This window comes from Hemicordylus capensis, chromosome 5, assembly GCF_027244095.1.
Source record: "Hemicordylus capensis ecotype Gifberg chromosome 5, rHemCap1.1.pri, whole genome shotgun sequence".
In the NCBI taxonomy this organism is placed as follows: Eukaryota; Metazoa; Chordata; class Lepidosauria; order Squamata; family Cordylidae; genus Hemicordylus; species Hemicordylus capensis.
In genome coordinates, this window is record NC_069661.1 from 254,721,869 (window position 1) to 254,740,765 (window position 18,897).

Here is an 18,897-nt window from a genome sequence, read left to right on the forward strand (position 1 = left end):
AATCTGCTGGAAATCTTCAAGGCAGCCCGCTTAGATTATTAAGGCATATCTTGTCCTTCCTTACGGTAGAACACATGCTTAGTATGCAGAAGGTCCCAGGCATAGTCCTTGGCATCTCCAGTTAAAAAGGGGTCCTGAGTAACAGATCTTGGGAACTCTCACTGCCTGAGACCTCTGAACGCCACTTCTAGCCAGCACTCTGTTCTGGGTCTAGTCAGCTCTGGGTCAGCTGGATCTGTGGTCTGGTTTGGTACAAGGCAGCTCCATGTAAGTGTGAATGTAACTTGGAATGTTGATGAGCCTCCAGCTGACTGCAGAGCTTCGAGGATGAAATGTCCTGGCACAGAGAATGCAAGTCCGTGGCTTGGGTGCCCTTCATTCCACCGGAATCTGTAGAGGCAAACACCAGATTTCTGTGGAATGAAGCCCATCAGGCACGGAATCCCTCTTCTTTCATTTGGTTTTCCTTCTTCAAGACACCAAGGAAGACATGGCAAATTGGCTGTGTTGTGACTGCTACAGGTGTAGTTGAGGCAGATGGGAAAGCTAAGCATCCAGAGAGGGGCTGTGCTGCTAGTGGGCTGTGGGAGAGAGCCCTGCCCCAAAGAAGCCCATCCAACATGTAAATATGCAAAGTGGCTCAAGTATATGCAGAACTCCTTGTGTGTGGACACATCGATAATTGCAAATCAGAGGTCAGAGATGGATTGTTCCATGGGAGCTCCCTGAGTCTGGTCTTTCAGTGCAGGAGGGACTCTGCCTGCTTGCTTTAGTCTGTGGGGGGTGGGGTCACAGGGGCAGGCAAGCAGCTTACCTGGACTGCCCTGAGTTACATTTCAGCATCCATGTCAGCTGCTGAGCAGAAATCAGATTACGCCAGGAGTCCTAAAGCAGGGCTGCACAACTAGGGCCCTCCAGCTCTTGTGGTACTACAACTCCCATCATTCCCAACCACAGTAGGCAATAATCAGACATGACTGGAGTTGTAGTCCAACAACAACTGGAGGGCTGAAGTTGTGCAGCCTTGTAAAGGCTACAGTGTGAAAGCTATATTGCCAAGGCAAAGTCTCAGCCTTTATAGCCCTTCCTCCAGAGGAAGGCCAATGGCCAGCCTGGGTGGGTGGAGCCTCTCTAGTATCCAGGAATCCTTTACTGCCCAGAAGTGTGCTCTAACCTGTAGCCCAGGTAGATCACCACCCAGGGCAGATGTGTGATCCCCCGTTGTATCCCTGGCACCTCTTGACAACGATCTGTTCTCAAGCATTTACATTCCAGTTCTTGTCTTTCTTCAAAGGGAGACCCTGGACCACCTGGCAAAGGAATGGATATCAAGGTAAATCTGATTAACAGCATGATAATGAGAGGCAATGGCCCGTCCTTGAGCAGGACTACTAGGTGTACCATGAAGCAATGTGAAGCAGTTTAGTCGGGATGAGGGTGAGGAGGTGGCAGATTCCAAAGGATGCTCTAGTCCCTTTTTCCACGCTCCATCTCTCTGTGTAATTATACCAGTAGCTCAAAGCCAGGCTTTTTGACTTCTTTGCTCTTTGAGTGTGAAAATGTCCAAGATCATCATTGCCCCTGGGATGTATTAGGGCATTTCACACAAATCAGTGTCGTAGTCACAAATTCAGACATGCAGGAGCTTTCCCACACGGGCTTTACCCTGAATCTCCTCCAGGAGGCAGGCTGTGTGTTCTCACTACAGCCGGATTCTTGCTGAGGTCAGAGCTGGTCTTGTGGTAGCAAGCATGACTTGTCCCCTTAGCTAAGCAGGGTGCATCCTGGTTGCATATGAATGGGAGACTAGAAGTGTGAGCACTGTAAGATATTCCACTCAGGGGATGGAGCCGCTCTGGGAAGAGCATCCAGGTTCCCCGTTCCATCTCTGGCAGCATCTCCAAGATAGGGCTGAGAGAGATTCCTGCCTGCAGCCTTGGAGAAGCCGCTGCCAGTCTGTGAAGACAATACTGAGCTAAATAGACCAATGGTCTGACTCAGTATGTGGCAGCTTCCTATGCTCCTATGTCTTTGGCAGCACCCCACATGCAAACTGGGCTTTTCCTGCTGTATTTCAGCTCATTCCGGTTTATTTCCAAGTTTTTTAAATGCTGGTTTTCAGTGAAGTTTCCTGGACAATCTGATGCAAAGCGCTGACATCAGTTTTCACATTTACTATACGTGATAAGAGCAAGTCACACCTATGGAATGCAAAAGCAAAGCCGCCTAGCAGCCTTGCCTTCAACTCTGAGGCAAAGAGTTGAAAACCCAGTTTTCAGGCTTTTTGCTCTTTGAAAGTTTTTGGAGGGGGGAGATCTAGGAGGATGATCTGCAGTCTTTTGCAGAAATGAGCATTTCCTTGCATGCTATCCAGAGCGGGGCTGCAAAAGCAGAGGCAAAGCCAAGGCTGATGGCTAACAAGCAGTTTGATCCACAAAACAATTAAGCAGAAGTGTGTGTGTGTGTGTGTGTGTGTGTGTGTGTGTGTGTGTGTGTGTGAGGTCACAGAGGGTGCTTTAATTACTAAACCCTTGGGGGGAAAGGGAGGTGTGTGGCATCCTGCCTCCTCTAGGAAGCCATTGGCCACAAAAAAAACACAGAAGCAAGCGGTGTGTGAACATACACAAAAGAAGACTCACAGTAGAGAGGGGAGGGTTTGCTTCCCTAATGCCGAGAGTTTCATTCGAAGTGGCTTCCCTCACTGGATATTCCAAGAACTGGAAGTCCTGTGTGGGAAAGCTCCAGGAGCTCTTCATGACAGCCCCATAGCTACACCCACCCCAACAACCATGCCCCATGGCCATGCCTACCAAATGGCCACACCCCTGGCTTAGATAGATGCAATAATCTGAGGGGCTCTGTTACAAGAAGTGAAGGGTCATGTAGCCTCTAGGGAATGCCCACTAAAATGCACTGATTCCTTCCAAATGGCCATAGGAATGCATGGAATTTCCATGGCATTTGGAATGAACCAGTGCGTTTCAGTGGGCATTCCTTCCCATTCATTTTAGGATGTCTTGACACTGGTCCCCCATAGGACTTGCATGCTGATGGTCCCAGGTTCACTCCCTGGCAACCACTGTATTTATTAACACTGTTGTCATTTGTTCCGAGTGTAGGAGCTGGAGAGCCTTTTGGAAGCCTATGGGATCAAGGTATGCAACTGTTCTGCCTATACAGTCATCCCTCGCCAACTGTGAGGGTTCCTTTCTGGGGAAACCTTGCAGTTGGCAAATTCGTGGTTGGCGAGCCATTGGAATCAATGGCAAACAGGGGGTTAGGGGAATCACAATTGCGAAAGGACTGCAAAATACAGTAAAAATAGGGGGGGATCTCTCCAAATGCCCCAAATCACCACGAGCCAGTAAAAGGAGTGAAGGGGAACCCCAAAAAAATCACCCCCTGACCCCCCGGAAATCACTTCCTGACTCCTGGTGGGGGGAACCACACCAAATTGCCAAAAAATCTCACCAAACCTCAGATACTCTGGTCGCGGTTAGTGAGACCTGCTGCAATTTCCCAGTAATGGATACTCAAAACTGCAATTGGGAAACTTGTGGCTGGCAAGGGATGATTGTAACTGCAAGTTGAATAACTTTGCAATAAATTTATTATAGAAGTGAGATTATAGGATATTGAGTAAAGTCTTTTTTGAACCCTTGTATTTTGAGCTAATAAGGGAAAGCTAGTCTTTTAAGGTACAGACCAGATGGACTATTAAGAGCAAATTTGAAAGACTTGGGTTCATGCTGACCATGGCTTGGACCTTGGCTAACTGAAGGATCACCTGACTTAATGGAAGATATGGGAACATCAGTCAGCTTGTACACAGCCTAAAACAGGACTAAACGAGAATGTTTAGGACTAAACTAAATCAGGACTACACTAAACTAGAATAAATTATTAAGAATGATTTAGATCATTATTAATTGTTTAGTTTAACTACATGCCTGAGAGAACACTGGGCAAGGCAGTTGCTTTGAAGTGGACTGAAATAGGTATCTTAACCATTCTGCCTTGTTCCAGCACCTTGTTCCATTCGCTGATGTGCCCTTGGTTTTTCAATGGCATTTTCCCTTGTAGCTGACTCTGTTGAAGGAGCTGACTGACCTCCTCCTGAGGAACGGGGTTGAAATGATGACCCAGCAGCTAGCTGGCCCTAGGAAGGGCAAGGGCAAGAAGAAGCAGGCATCCAAACCGGTTGCGGAAGATGTGAGTACCCAGGGGAGCTCCAAGACATGGTACTGTCCAAGGCAAAAGACAATATGATGCCTCCCTCCATGTGCAGGCAGGAGCTCAGCACTCAGGTCATGCTGCTGAGGCAGTAGCAGTGATGTGTGAGCATTCTTAAACAAAGGCATTCCTAGCTGGTGTGGAGGGAGGAGAGGAATGGAGAGGCGTGCCTCAGTGGGCAAGGAAATGAAAATGAAGGGCAGTAGTAGGAGGTGGCAAGGAGACTTGTGAGAAGGTACCCATGGTGGCAGAGGGCCCCTGCCTACTGTGGCCCTCCTCATCTTGCAATATCAGTGCGCAGAGTATGCTCTAGAATCACCATTCCATTCTTAGGAACAAAGGAAGCTGCCTTATATCAAGTCAGACCATTGGTCCATCTAGCTCAGTATTGTCTCCACAGACTGGCAGCAGCTTCTCCAAGGTTAGAGGCAGGAGTCTCTCTCAGCCCTATCTGGAAATGCCAGGGAGGGAACTTGGAACCTTCTGCATGCAAGCAGTCAGATGCTCTTACCAATGTGACCCCATTCCCTAAGGGGAATATCTTTCAGTGCTCACACATGTAGTCTCCCTTTCAAATGCAAACCAGGGCAGACCCTGCTTAGCAAAGAAAACAATTCATGCTTGCTACTGCAAGACCCGCTCTCCTCCCTAGATCAGCTCTCCTCCCTGAGATTCTTCTCCACATCTGCTCTTAGAGACGATATCAGTTTTACAGCCAAGCAGCAGAGCTTGGAATGACCGCTGGCTGAGACCTTTGAGAGATGTTGCCAGTTGAGGGAGTCACTACTGAGATCATTAGACCAACAGTCTAAGAGAGTGCCTTCTTCTTGAAGCCCACTGCTTCCTATTCAGATCATCAAGGGAGGTCCAGCTCGTTTGGTGATGACCCCAAACCAAACCTTCTCTGCTGCCTGCAGCCAAGGACATGCATGAGTGGGTTATTCTTCCCACGTGCTTCAAGGCAAGACTATGTTAATGAGTTAGAGGCTTTAAGAGCCTGGGTAGGATAAACCCGCTCAGTTCTTTTAGTCCTGCTGTGCTCCAGAGCAGACCCACTTTCTCTCTCTGATACATTGAAGCTATTCCCACGATCAGGAGAAATCGGGCTAGGGGAGCCTAGCCCGATTTCTCCTGACCATGAGAACCACCAGGCTCGCATGCTATCCCGGTGGCCTCCAGGCGGCTAACCCGCCAGAGTAACCCTCCCTTTAAACCGGGTTTGCAGAGCGAATGCTCCTCAACCCCGTTGTGGTTTTTTTGCTCGTGAGTTGCCATGGCACAGCTCCGAGCTGCGGCTACTCATGAGTAGACCCCCAGTGAGGAGGCTCAAAAGCAGCATCCCGGCTTGGGGGTCTCTCCAGCATGCTCGCGCAGGGCATGCTGGAGCTTCCGGGAGCCGCGCAGCCCCCAAACTCCCCATCCCGGCCAGTTCCTTGACGGAGCCGGCGGTCATGTGGGTAGCCGCTGTGTTCACCCATAGCAGACTGTCTGCTCATCTGCAGGGAGAGCGGGCTAAGCCCATTCTCCCCGCAAGCCCCCAAGAGACTCTTCACACTAATTGTGTGGAGAGCCTCTGTGTTTGTTACCTCTTGTATACTATTCTCCCTGGTTTTTCTCATCCCCTTCTTTTCAAAACAAACCTTCTATTCCTTTTCTATTTTTTACACTCCTTCCTCTCCAAACAAACAAAAACCTTGATCTTCTCCTTTTCCTCCCCTTGTCTCCCTGCCACCCATGGAGCATTGGCAGGCTATTAGAAATATCTTGCTACCTTGGGGGTCTATCAGGTTGGGCTTCTCACATGCATGGAAGGGACGGAAGATGATGCCAGGCCTGGTCCCCTGCCTTCGGGCCTTGAGACACAGACCTCGGCCCAGAGCAAAGGAAAAGCTGCCCAGGCGAGCGTGGGCCAGGCCTTGGCCTCACTCCTACTGCTACTGCCAACTCGGAGCCTCCAGAAGCCCCAGCAACAGCTGCAATTGGAGCAGGTGGGCACATCGACCTCCACCGCCACGGGCTCCACAATTATGGTGGGAAACTCGGGATACGCTGCTGATGCAGGCCTCGTCTCTGTGAGCCCTGCAAACTCAACCATGGGCCCAATCCAGCCACAAATGGAGCGGGAAGAATGGATGTTACAGCCCCACCGGATGATGCCAGCCACACTACTGTCGGTGAGATCTTACAAAACCGCCTTAAATCCAACTGGATCCTTGCCCCAAGAAATGCCACCAGCGTTGCAAAACTGGTTTTCCAATGATCTTGCTGGGACTTTAGAACAGGTTGCCCAGGCAAAATGCAAAAAACGTAAACAAAATAGGAGAGAGCCCTCCTCATCACCATCCTCTTCCTCAGACACTGAGAGTCCTTCCCCCCAAAAGGCCAAAAGAAAGAGAAAGCATACCAAGAAAATCAAGGCATTCAAGGTCTCCTGTATGCAAGGGGGTCATGAATAGACCTACTCACTCTTCTGAGGAGTCAGGGGAAGATTCACCTAACCCAACACCTACAAGGCCAATAAAAATTGTTTGCAGTTGAACTACCAAAAAGAAATCTGCCTCAAGGCCTGTTGATCCTGATGTACAGAATATTCCATTAGATGACCCTTCTGGGGACCCAGGCCTGGTACCCCCTGACAAAGAGGAGGGGAAATGGTCAGATGGACAGGACAACCCCAACTCAACCATTTCCCAATGTCTATTTCAGCAAGAGAACTCCCCCCCACCCTGCCAAGTATGCAGGGCACTCAACGCACTGGGACTGCAACCAGAAGCTGCAGCAGATACTACACCACCCTAAAGGTGCAATGGTGTTTCCCAAGCCTAAGAGCAAGGACATACCCCTGCCATTCTCAGAATTCTTTACTGATACGGTTAAGGAAGAATGGCAGCTGACAGCTTCAAACAGAAAATCCTTACCTGTAGGCAACAAGTATTGCGATTTTCAACCTGAGGCGGCAGATATATTTAAAATCCTGCCCCCACTGATGCCCCGGTGATGGCGTTATTATCAGGATTGTTACTGCCCAGAGATAGCGAGTCAGCACTCAAAGATTTCAGTGACAAATGCGTAGAGGCATTTCTCAGAAAGGCACATGAGGCTTCCTCCCTTGCAGGCAGGGCAGCAGCAGCAGCGTCCATGCTCATCCGGGCATCCTTGGTCTGGCTGGACAATCTAATCCAAGATCCACCAACAAACTCATACAGCCTAAGGCACCAACTGATAAAAATTCAGGAGGCTCAGGTCTTCATTGTAGATGCTACAGTAGATTCACTGTGTTTTACCTCCCGCGCTGCCATATCTACTGTGGTGGGCAGACACAACCTGTGCCTGAAGCATTGGCCAGTAGACACAGCGTCTAGAACTGACCTAACCTCTGTTCCATATGATAGCACTAAGCTTTTCGGGGAAGAGGTCCTCAAGGACATACTTGTGGAGTCTAAAGACAAGCGCAAAACCATGCCTTCAGTTCCACGCTGCCCAGAGCATGCTTCTCCAAAGTGCCAATTCCAGTCCTTTTGGCACTTCCAGCCCTCCTTTCAGGGCAAATTGAGTCTACAGGTCTCAGCAAACACCCTGGAACAGACAGAGAGGGGCTAGAACCTTCAACCAGGATTGGCAGCCCTTTAACTCTCAATCCAAAACTCAAAAACAACAATGGTCTCAGGCCTGGGGGGTGGGGGTTGGATGCCGGTCAGCCTTCTACCAGGCCTGGGAGAAGACCACTACAGATCTCTGGGTGCTGACACAGTGGCAACAGGATACAGGATTGTAGTGGATTACCCAGCCTTTGTCTCAGAGCAAGCCCATGTGAGGGGAAGCAAAATGCTGAACAAAGGCTTCTCCCAAAAAACTTTCCTTTAATTCTGGTAGTTCACACTGCCGCCGCCACCCGAATTATCAACAGAGTTTGACCCCTCCTGGGCTTGGGTGGCATTCCCAGGGAAACTCTCTCTGCTGTTGGAAAAGTACAATAGGCTTCCACATGCAAGCTTACATGCGATGAGAAAACTGGTAAGTTGCTGAACAATCTGAGATGTGTTGCACCAGAGAAAACCACTCTCCAGCCTCCTTTTTCCTGAGTTAAAAATCTACCCCAAGAGGCTAGTTAAAATTGCAAAGAACAAAAAGAAAAATAAACTTTATTCAAAATACTACAGACAGCTTCGGTCTGAGGCTTACACAGCTTTTAGTTACAGGTAAAAGAAACACTCAGTAGTTACGAGAATACTTCAAAAAGCACCCCAGATGATATTTGGGGTGGCACACTTTAAAAATCATGGTTACTCATTTGGGAAGTAGGAAAACACAAAATTGCCTTTAAAAGCTTAGAGTCTTTTACAGCGCCCTGGATGGATGGGCACAGGCTAGCATTTTCTTAGCTTAGTTGCATTACAGATAAACAACTTTAGAACAATATCAGGGATATGCAAAACACATGAAAGAAATGTAAGTATCTGATGCAAAATCTGACTAACAAACTGCTCCATAGGCCGAATCCCCTTTTCCTTGAAAACTCACCCATCACCTGATGAGAATCAAGCTTCCTGCAATCCTGTCTCTCAAGGATCTGCAGTTGTTTCTGCAGCTAAACCCCATGGCCACACATCCTGTTGCAAGCCCAGCCTAGCTTCAACTGAACAAAGAATCCCTTCTCTTCCTGCCTCATGGCCCTCTAGGTCCCACCGACCTGGTGGCTGATTGGTTGAGCACTAGCCTGCCAGTCAGGACAGGGTACAATTCTGGTACACTCTCTACGGGAAAGGAAAGGCTGTTACTGGCTGTTCGTTATAAGGATAGAACTGATTTCCCCGCCCCCCAAATCAATTCCTTCCAATGCCATGCTCATGCTGGCATTCCAAATACTCAGGGCTCGTCAGCGCAATCCAACACCTGCTAAGCATAAACGCAATAGAGGCGGACCCCACAGACCAACAGGGCTAGGGAATCTACTCTATCCTGTTCACTGTCTCCAAAAAGGACAAGTCCTTCAGGGCACTTCTGGTCTTGAAGTTTTTAAACAGGTGGGTGCAGAAGTGCAGGTTCCAGATGGAGTCCCTGCGCTCAATTGTAGAAGCTCTCCACCCCTTAGATCTGATGGCATTGATAGAACTGAAAGAAGCCTACCTTCACATTCCTATCCACCCCAGCAGCTGACACCTTCTGCAGTCCAAGTATGCCAGGCAGCACTACCAATACTGAGCCCTGCCATTCGGACTGTCCTCAGTCGCTAGGGTCTTCAAAAAACCTCTGGCTCCCATAATTGCCCACCTCCGCCTCCAGAGCATCTGAATTTTTGGATATTTAGACCATCTTCTCCTAAAATCACCATCTGTCCTGTCAGCCAGCAGAGACCTGCTACTCACCATGCACATTGGACCTTCACAGGCTCCTTATAAAAAAGGAAAAGAGCCAACTAACTCCAGCCTTCCAGATCCTACACCTGAGAGTGAGGATCGGCACACAGGAAGACAAGTTCTTTCTCCCAGAGGAGCGCTTACTGGCTCTGCATCACCTAGCAACCGCGATTCTGTCCAGCAAGAAAGCACCACTAATGACCCTGGTTCACCTCTTAGGCCTTGTGGTAGTGCCCTGGACTCGGTTCCTTGGGCTTGACCCCACTTGCAACCACTACAGTGGTTCCTGCTGCCTTTTCAAGACCACATCGCTAGGAAGAAAAACATCACAGTGGCCATATCATGCTTGGTTCTTCTTTTGGTCAAAGACCGTAAATAAAGTATGATATTGACGCTTGATTCTTCAGTCCTTAACATGGTGGATGACCAAACGCAACCTCAGAACTGGAAAACAGTTCCTGGATTGTGATGATGGATGCCAACAAGACCAGTTGGGGAGTGCACTGTTAGGAGCATTCAGCGCAAGGTCGCTGGTCCCAGACAGAGGCATCTCACAGCTTCAGTTGATTAGAGCTGAGAGCAATCTGCCTAGCCTTAATAGCATTCCAGAACATGATTCAACACAGACATGTGTTAGTACAAACCAACAATACCACAGCAAAGTACATGTGAACCATTGGGTGGGGGGAGATCAAAATCCCTTTATGCAGAGGCAATGCTCCTCTTGACATGGGCAGAGACACACCTCACACCTTCGCTCACCACCTGCAGGGTGATCTCAGCTTTGTGGTGGAATGGCTGAGCCAAGAAGAACTGCCATCAGGGGAATGGTAGCTCAACCCCACAGTCTTCCAGCAAATCATGAATCATTTTGGGATGCCTCAAGTGGACTTGTTTGCCACTACCCAGGTTCTTCACAAGATTCCCATGCCATCACATGGAGGTGGTCAACACACTGTCAGCTTAATGGCCCCGGGCCCTTCTGTAGGTGTTTTCACCGACTCCCTTGCTTACCAGAGTTCTCTGCAAGATACGACTCCTCAAAGCGCAGGTGATTCTTGAGGCTGCATTCTGGCCCAGGAGACCATGGTTTGCAGAGCTTTGCCACATGGCCATGGAGGAACCCTGGGTTCTCCCTGTAACAAAAGATCTTCTGCAGAAAGGTTCGGTAAGGCACCACAAGCCAGGCTGGTTACAGCTGACCGCATGGAGACTGAGCAGGGATTACTAATATGCCCCAGTGCGTGAAATCTGCAACGCAGCCATGTGGAAGGCACCATCTATTTTCCTGAAACATTAAAAGATTGACTCATATGCATCTTTGCAGGTGGCCTTCGGGTACAAGGTCCTGCAGCAGGTCCTTTCTCCGGAGCAGGCATGCACACTCCCTCCCAGAGAGCATTCTGGCCAGAGCTGTGGTATGTCTCACATAGATGTCCTTGGCTCCAGGCAGCAGAGAATGGAGCATTGGTTCATTTACCATGAAGGCTGCTGCCTTCTCTACTGCCTTGGCTCCAGGCAGCAGGGAACGGAGCCAAGGACATCTGGGTCCTCCCAGGTGGCGCCCTGGCCAACTCCTGAGAACCACAATCATCTACTGACTCTGCATCTCCAGCTTGTGGTGTTTCTGATCTCTTTACTTCTCTTTTGCACAACCTACCTTATTAATTGGGTCCCACCATATGGCACTTGGAACCAGGTCTGGATTCTTACTCACAGGCAGTGGTCCCTCTAATGTTTTCATCTCTGTGCAGAATGAGTTTTGTTCTGGGTGGCAGTATCAAGGCAGTGTGTGCGCACCTGCATTCAGAATGGGGCCTTCCTGATTCAACCTGAGCAGGATCTAAAATGAACTGAGCGGACATCCAAAAACTTGTGAGTGTGTGCATGTGTGCACGCCTTAGAGGGAACAATGCTCACAGGCTAGCTTAAAAGAACTGGGCGAGGTTATCCTACCCAAGCTCTTAAAGCTTCTAACTCATTAACATAGTGCTGCCTTGGAGCATGTGGGAAGGATAACCCACTCACAGATGTCCTTGGCTCTGGCAACAAAAAGAAGCTTTCACGGTAAGTGAACCAATGCTCTGTTCTCTAGGGTTGCCCCAGGGCTATGGAATGTGCTTCGAAATGGAATCAGAACCCACTCACCCATCTCTGGCTGTTCTTAAGCACCTTTTGATAACACACCTATTTTATCAGGCTTAAAAAAATAACAACAACCCTTTATTAGTTAGCCGCCCTATAACAAATTGTTCTCTGGGCAGCTTACAGCACAACGTTAAAGCATGAGATTAAAAACACACAGCAAATTAAGTCATAACAAGCCAAAAAAAGAGGGGGGGGGAGAAAATACAAAATACAAAACAATTTGAAAGACATTTTTAAACAATCAGTTGTTGTTGTTAGTTTGATTTCTATAGTTAAAATCAGATCAAAATTTGAAAGGCCTGAGTAAACAAAAAGGTCTTTTCCTGGTGTCTAAAAGTACAAAAGACTGAAGCCAGGCGAACCTCACTGGGGAAGCTATTCCATAAGTGGGGTGCAACCACTGAAAAGGCCCTCTCCCTAGTCGCCACCCACCTCACCTTGTTTGGCAGGAGCACTCGGAGGACAAGATCTTAATGTCCAAGTTGGGACATATGGGGAAAGCTCTCTCAGGTAACCTGGTCGCAAGCCATTTAGGGCTTTAAAGGTTAAAACCAACACTTTGAATTGGGCCCAGAAATGGACTGGGAGCTAGTGCAGCTGATGAAGCACTGGCATAATATCTCAAAACGTCCAGTCCCAGTTAATAATCTTGCATCCCTATTTTGTACCAGCTGTAGTTTCCAGACTGTTTTCAAAGTCAGCCCCACGTATAATGCAGTTCCACTTTTAGTTCATCATGTTTTAAAGCTTTATTGAGGGTTATTTTAATTTGTTTTATATGATTTTAGGTTTTAATTGTTGTTGGGTTTAAATTGTAAACCACCCAGATGCTTTTATGTCAGGTGGTATATAAATACGATAAATACATAAATAAATAATAAACAGTCTGGCACCTTCAGGTATAAGGCAACTTCATAGGTTTATATGTAAGGTCTCCCTAAGAGTTCCTTTCTCATTCCATCCAGCCTGCACTTGAATTGCTTCCATAATATCTGAATTGTATATTTGGTATTCCCAGAGCTCACCGAAGGACAATATTGCTGGTGAGCCCCTGCCTAGCACTGCAGCAGTCACCCAAGAAGCGCCAACTCTCGGTCCAGACTCCCTGGCTCCAGAAGTGGAGGGACATCTTCTGCCATCTCCTTCTACTTTCCCACCCACCACGATTGCTCAGGTAATAGAAACAAGTCGACAGATTACTGCTGAGCTGAAGTGGGGTTGCATTTCGTGACCCCCTGGGACATGTTTTCAGTTGGTGAGAGATTGGAGAAAAATTACACTCACCAGGGGCACAGGATGCTTGCCAGAGGCTGGGGGAAGCTTACCCGCCGGCAGCCCCCATGCCACTGGAAATTGGTGCGTGCATGCAGGGGTGTGGCCAGTGTTGGGAATGGGGCCACTCAGCCTCGCTCCTGATTCTCCCCATCAGCGCTTCATTCCTGCCTGTCTGGGAGTTCCTTCCTCTGTCTCGCAAGGCAGAGGACGTTGGTGCAGGGGGCGTGGCCACTGCCTGGAAGAGGGGCTGATCAGCCCTTCTCCCGATGCACCCCAGTCAGCGTCTCATTCCAGCACTGGCTGGCTGGGGCTTTCTTTCTCTGCCTGGGGGTAAGGCAGAGAAAGAAGCCCCCAGCCAGCCTGCACCAGAATGAAGCACCAGCTGGGCAGGAAAGGGGCAAATCCTGCTGGAGGAGGCAAGGGGTGCCCTGGGGGAAATGTGAGAGGATGCCTTGGTAGCTGCCCCAGACCCCAGCAGCCTAGGGATGCTCAAGCCCCTTTGCTCCCACTTGCTCCCGACACCCCTCACCCCCACGCTCCACCCTTGGTGCTGTGGAGCTACAAGAGCTCTCTGCAACATGGGTGCATTTTTTAGTTTAGAAAAAAGGAGACTGAGGGGGGAGCTGATGGAGGTCTATGAAATTATGCATCATCTGGAATGAGTGGGGAGAGGGAGAGGGAGAGGGAGAGAGAAGCTTTTCTCCCTCTCTCACAACACCAGAACCAGGAGTCATCCCATGAAACTGAAGGCCAGGAAATCTAGGAGCAACAAAAGAAAGTATTTTTTCACACAGGACATACTTAATCTATGGAATTATCTACTATGGAGCATGGTGATGGCCACTAGCTTGGATGGCTCTAAAAGGGGCCTAGACAAATTCATGGAGGACAGGTATCTCAGTGGCTAGTAGTCTTGATGGCTATAGGTTACCTCCAGGCTCAGAGGCAGGTTGAGGAGGCATGTCTTCATCTCCTGCTTCTGGGCTTCCCTGAGGCATCTGGTGGGCCACTGTGGGAAATAGTATGCTGGACTAGAGAGGAGAGGACTGCTGGTCTTGTGGTAGCAAGCATGACTTGTCCCCCTAGCTAAGCAGGGTCCGCCCTGGTTGCATTTGAATGGTAGACCACATGTGAGCACTGTAAGATATTCCCCTGAGGAGATGGAGCTGCTCTGGGAAGAGCAGAAAGTTCCAAGTTCCCTCCCTGGCCTTTCCAGGATAGGGCTGAGAGAGAAACTCCTGCCTGCAACCTTGGAGAAGCCGCTGCCAGTCTGTGAAGACAATACTGAGCTAGATAGACCAATGGTCTGACTCAGTATATGGCAGCTTCCTATGTTCCTATGACTAGATGGGCCTTGGGCTTGATCCAGCAAGGCTGCTGTTATGCCGGCCATTGCTGTTAAGGTGAATACTGATCTCCCCTTGTAACTGGCCAAATTGGAGAGGGTCTGGTTGATTGAGGGGCTTGATTCCAAAGCTCGAGATCTGAAGCTGAAGATGGGGCAATATTTTCATGTTATTCACATACTACCTTTGTACTCCTTTCAATCTGATCAACAGAGCTGTTCTCCTGTGGACCTGGCTAAGAAAGGAGGTCTGAGCAAAAAGCTTGCCTGAGGGGCTGGCTCTGTTCCCAGAGGTTCCATTATGCCTCCTCAGTTGTCATGTTTTATGTCATTAGGTGGTGGCAGAACAGAAGATTACAACACCTACGGACGGCCATTTCGGTGGCTCTGTGGTGCCAGCAGTAATTGCTAACCAGACAGGCCCAGGTGAGCTGGAAGCTGAGAAAGCAAAGGACAGCCCCGAAGGGCAGAACCGCACACAGTCTCGATGGAGTGAGGAAGAGGCAGCTTTAGAGTTGGAAGCAGCTGCTGAAAATTCCACTTCGGAGATCCAGGAGGGAGCTTGGTCACTGGAAGAGTCACCTGTGACAAATGGGACAGAGGGAGAGGTAAAATGGCAGCATTTATTTATTTATTTGTTTATTTTTATTTTGACATTGTATATCCTGCTCTTCCTCCAAGGAGCCCAGAGCGGTGTGCTACATACATAGGTTTCTCCTCACAACAACAACCCTGTGAAGTAGGTTAGGCTGAGAGAGAGTGACTGGCCCAGAGTCACCCAGCTTGTTTCATGGCTGAATGGGGATTTGAACTTGGGTCTCCCCGGTCCTGGACCAGGACTCTAGCCACTACACCACGCTGGCACCCACAGCATCCTAAAATTCATGCAAATGTGTGTATTTCACACATTTTTGTAATGCTGATTTAGAATGAGCCTGGCTTCTTCCACTTTCTGAATGCCAATGGCAAACGTACTGATCAGCTAACTGAGCACTGATTCAGCCTGCCCCCTCCTCCTACATTAACATAGGAAGCTGCTATATACCGAGTCAGACCACTGGTCTACCTAGCTCAGTATTGTCTACACAGACTGGCAGCAACTTCTCCAAGGTTGCAGGTGGGAATCTCTCTCAGCCCGATCTTGGGGGAGCCAGGGAGGGAACCAGGAACCTTCTGCTCTTCCCAGAGCGGCTCCATCCCCGAAGGGGAATATCTTACAGTGCTCACACATGTCGTCTCCCATACAGGGGGAGCACTGTAAGATATTCCCCTTAGGGAATGGGGTCACACTAGTTACGCCCCTGCTCCCATTCGTATGCAACCAGGGCGGACCCTGCTTCAGGAAGGCTGTTTGCCTTTAAAGGAAAAATAAGTACAGCATGTGCATTCATTCAGCTTGCACATTCCTTTTTTAAAAGAAGCACCACAGATCATTTTCTTAAAACTGAAATAACTGTTCTGGAAAGGGAGGGAGAAGAGGTCTCGTGACATCACAGGGAGCCATGCAGTCAGCACAGCACACAGCCAGTTTTGACTGCAAAAAGAAGGAAAGGGTTTCCCTGTGCTTGAACCTTGAAAAAGGTTTGTATGAACAAGAAGACATGGTGAGATTATGTGCATCTGTATGCTCCCTGCCTTTCCCCAGGATGCTGTTCTTGTTCTCCTCATAGTGAACAGAGTGAAGCACTCATTCCTCTTCTTCCTAATACCTTTGAAAAAAATATTTTCAGATGTTCAGTATATCCCCCTCTCCTTAATCTCTACACACACACACACACACACACACACACACTAAACATACCAGATCCTTCAGTTTCTCCTCATAGGAGTTCCTCTCCTCCTTGTAGGACCAAAAGCAGTTTACAGGAAAACAGATTAAAAATAATATAATTCCAGAATATAACACTCAAAACAGACATTTTATCCTATTTAAATTGCTCTCTATAAATTCTTACTATGAAAAATATTAATATACCACTTTCCAGCCAAAAAATTATCAAAATAATTGAGAACTGCTTCCCAACATGTCAGCAGCTTTCTTGAGTGCGATGCTCAGAAGTAATCACAGGACTTCCAGTGTGGTTTTCCAGCACTGAATAGAGTGTTGTTATACTCCCTGAATCTTGGGGATATTTCAGTGGAAACATCATTCCATAACAGCATTGGCCTTATGTGCTGCAGTGTCACGTGCTTGGCTTGTGTCCAGGTCATTATCCTCTCTCACTTTCAAAAAGAGATTGTTTTGTTGCTTTCAGTTTGAACCCAGCCCTGCTCATCTTGATCCAGAGATCCAGTTTCATTCTCTGGAGAATGCATCCCATCAGAGCCCAGAGTCCTCAAGGAAGAGGAAGAAAGACAAAGATTTATTTGAAGTAAGTATCATCTCCAGAGCTTAATAAAGTTGACAATTATCTTTTTGTTTCTTTTTAAAAAAATCTATAGGCTGCATTCATACATCATGGTCCCAGTCTTTTAGACAGAAAGAAGGTTGGAGGTGGGGAGCTTGATTGTCTGTCAAGCCGCAGCTGGGTAAGAAGAGCTCGCCCTACCCAGATTTCGTCCCCAGCTTTTGAATGAAATAGGTGGAGAAATCATTCTACTCCACTGCAGCTTGATCAAGCTCCCTGCCTCTGATCTTGTTTTTATCTAACACGTGATCTCAAAACAGAAGTGCACCCAGCTCCCGAACCTGGGTAGGACTCGTTTCCTACCCAGTTTATGCTCGTGTGAACTATTGTTGTAAACAAACCAACGTATGTACTAAGCATTCAAGCCAAAAGCCCATATCTCTTTGCTTAAAAATGTGTGTGTGGTAGCTTTGTGTTAATAAAATTGCTATGGTTATTATATATCGAAACAGAAATTGCAGCCAATGTGCTTAAAAGACACTGCTTTCTTCTCTTTTTGCAAGGTAACTTTCATTGTATCTAAGAATAAACCCCAAACTTGCCTCTCATTCACTATTGAAATCTTTTCTCTGCACAAATCTGAAAATAGGCCCCTGTTTTATGTTGAGGGCACTTCCTGGCCCACTGAGATCAGGAGAAACCAGGTGCATTTGGGTGCAGCTTTGCCTTCCGTTCCTGACAGCCAGGTGTTTAATCACTCCCACACTCCATCTCACTTCGGCTGCAGCTTAAACAGCCTTGGCAGAATCTGCTGTTTTGCTCCAAAGTGGCCGGGCCATTTCCTTTTGGCTCACCTTTGTGCTGCTTCTTTGTAGACATACCTTCATTTCCCTCTCTGTAGATACCCTCCAGTCTTGAACTAGAGGCAGAACACAGTTCTTCAGAGAATGAGTCTCAAGTACTGCTGGGGCCTTTGAAGAAAAGACGTGGGGAGTGGGAAAAGGACCAAAGAAAAAGCGAAGTAAGTGGCCAGTGGGTGAGCCTTCAGGTAGCCCACCGAGTTCCCCTTTTGTGTTACAGGTTCTGTAGGAGGTGTCTAAGAATGCTGGTACAAGGAGAAGGATATCTGTACATGCGAACTCCAGGGCCATAGCCCTGACCTGCCCCCCCTTCCCAACATATAGCTTGACTTAAGGATAAAAAATATGTCAGCAGGTCTGAATGTGGATCGTCCAGCATCTCATGGTGTTGGCCCACAGAGTAGTGCTATAGTTCTCGCAGCAACAATAACTATCACCCTCTAAACTAGCTTAGGCTGAGACAGAGCCCAGGTCATCTAGTGAGGTTATTCATTTGGAACCAAGTCATGGTGGCCAGACTGGAATAAACAGAGAAGAAAACAGTCCTGTGTGTCACACCTGTGTTATTTGTGGCGACATCAGGAGCAATACTTGTGGCTTGGCGTTTTTATGTTTCTGAATGAAATGAGAAGCTTCCACTCAGGAGCGGCCCAAGGTATTGCAGTGCCTGAGGTAAGGGACCAAATGCTGCCTGCCCCACAGCCCTGGTGGAGGCCAGCCCAAAAGCAACCCTTAAAGCAGAGGTGCAGCTAGGTAATTTTGGAGCCTGGACCTAGTGGGCTTATGGGGCGGGGGGCAGGGGCTTTCAAAATAAGCATCCTCTCCCCTCCACACACACAAACCATGGTTTCATACAGCATTCTTGAGAGCAGAATTCCCACTGTTTAAAAGTTTAAAATATATCTTTAAAACTATTAAAAATTACTAGATAGACTGATCTGCTTCAGATTAAATATACAGAGCCCTCCCATCCTGCTCCACATCTGTTCTGCATATCAAAGCCCTAGGCCAAGCCATTCCAGGAGAACTAAAGAGCTGGGCTGAAAAATGGAGCGTTTCACCCTTTTTTATGAAGGCAAAGGGCATATTCCTCAACATGGGTGTGTGTGTGTGGGTGTGTGGAATGATGGTCCAAAAGAGATGGGGGGCTTCAGTTCCAGAGGTTTTTGTAATTTTCTGCCATGAAACAAGTCATATGACTTTTGAAGTTAATTTTTAAGCTATTAATAATGGATGGTTGACCCATATGCTTCAAAGTAAATATACACAGTCCCCCACTCTGCCCTACCTCAGTGCCAAATACCAGAGCCCTAGGCCAAGCGGACTCAAAG

The 18,897-nt window shown here is 48.1% G+C and overlaps 1 protein-coding gene across 1 annotated transcript in view; it reads left to right on the forward strand.

Moving 5' to 3' along the window:
- The window catches only part of LOC128325827 (collagen alpha-1(VII) chain-like), a 154,446-nt gene that overhangs the window by 13,891 nt on the left and 121,658 nt on the right, over nucleotides 1-18,897 (forward strand). The window contains exons 11-17 of the mRNA XM_053251666.1: nucleotides 1,295-1,333; nucleotides 3,120-3,155; nucleotides 4,084-4,212; nucleotides 12,757-12,912; nucleotides 14,694-14,966; nucleotides 16,614-16,730; nucleotides 17,608-17,727. Of these exons, the coding sequence (XP_053107641.1) occupies nucleotides 1,322-1,333; nucleotides 3,120-3,155; nucleotides 4,084-4,212; nucleotides 12,757-12,912; nucleotides 14,694-14,966; nucleotides 16,614-16,730; nucleotides 17,608-17,727 (843 nt within the window). The 5' untranslated portion in view covers nucleotides 1,295-1,321. The remainder of the gene's footprint in view (nucleotides 1-1,294; nucleotides 1,334-3,119; nucleotides 3,156-4,083; nucleotides 4,213-12,756; nucleotides 12,913-14,693; nucleotides 14,967-16,613; nucleotides 16,731-17,607; nucleotides 17,728-18,897) is intronic.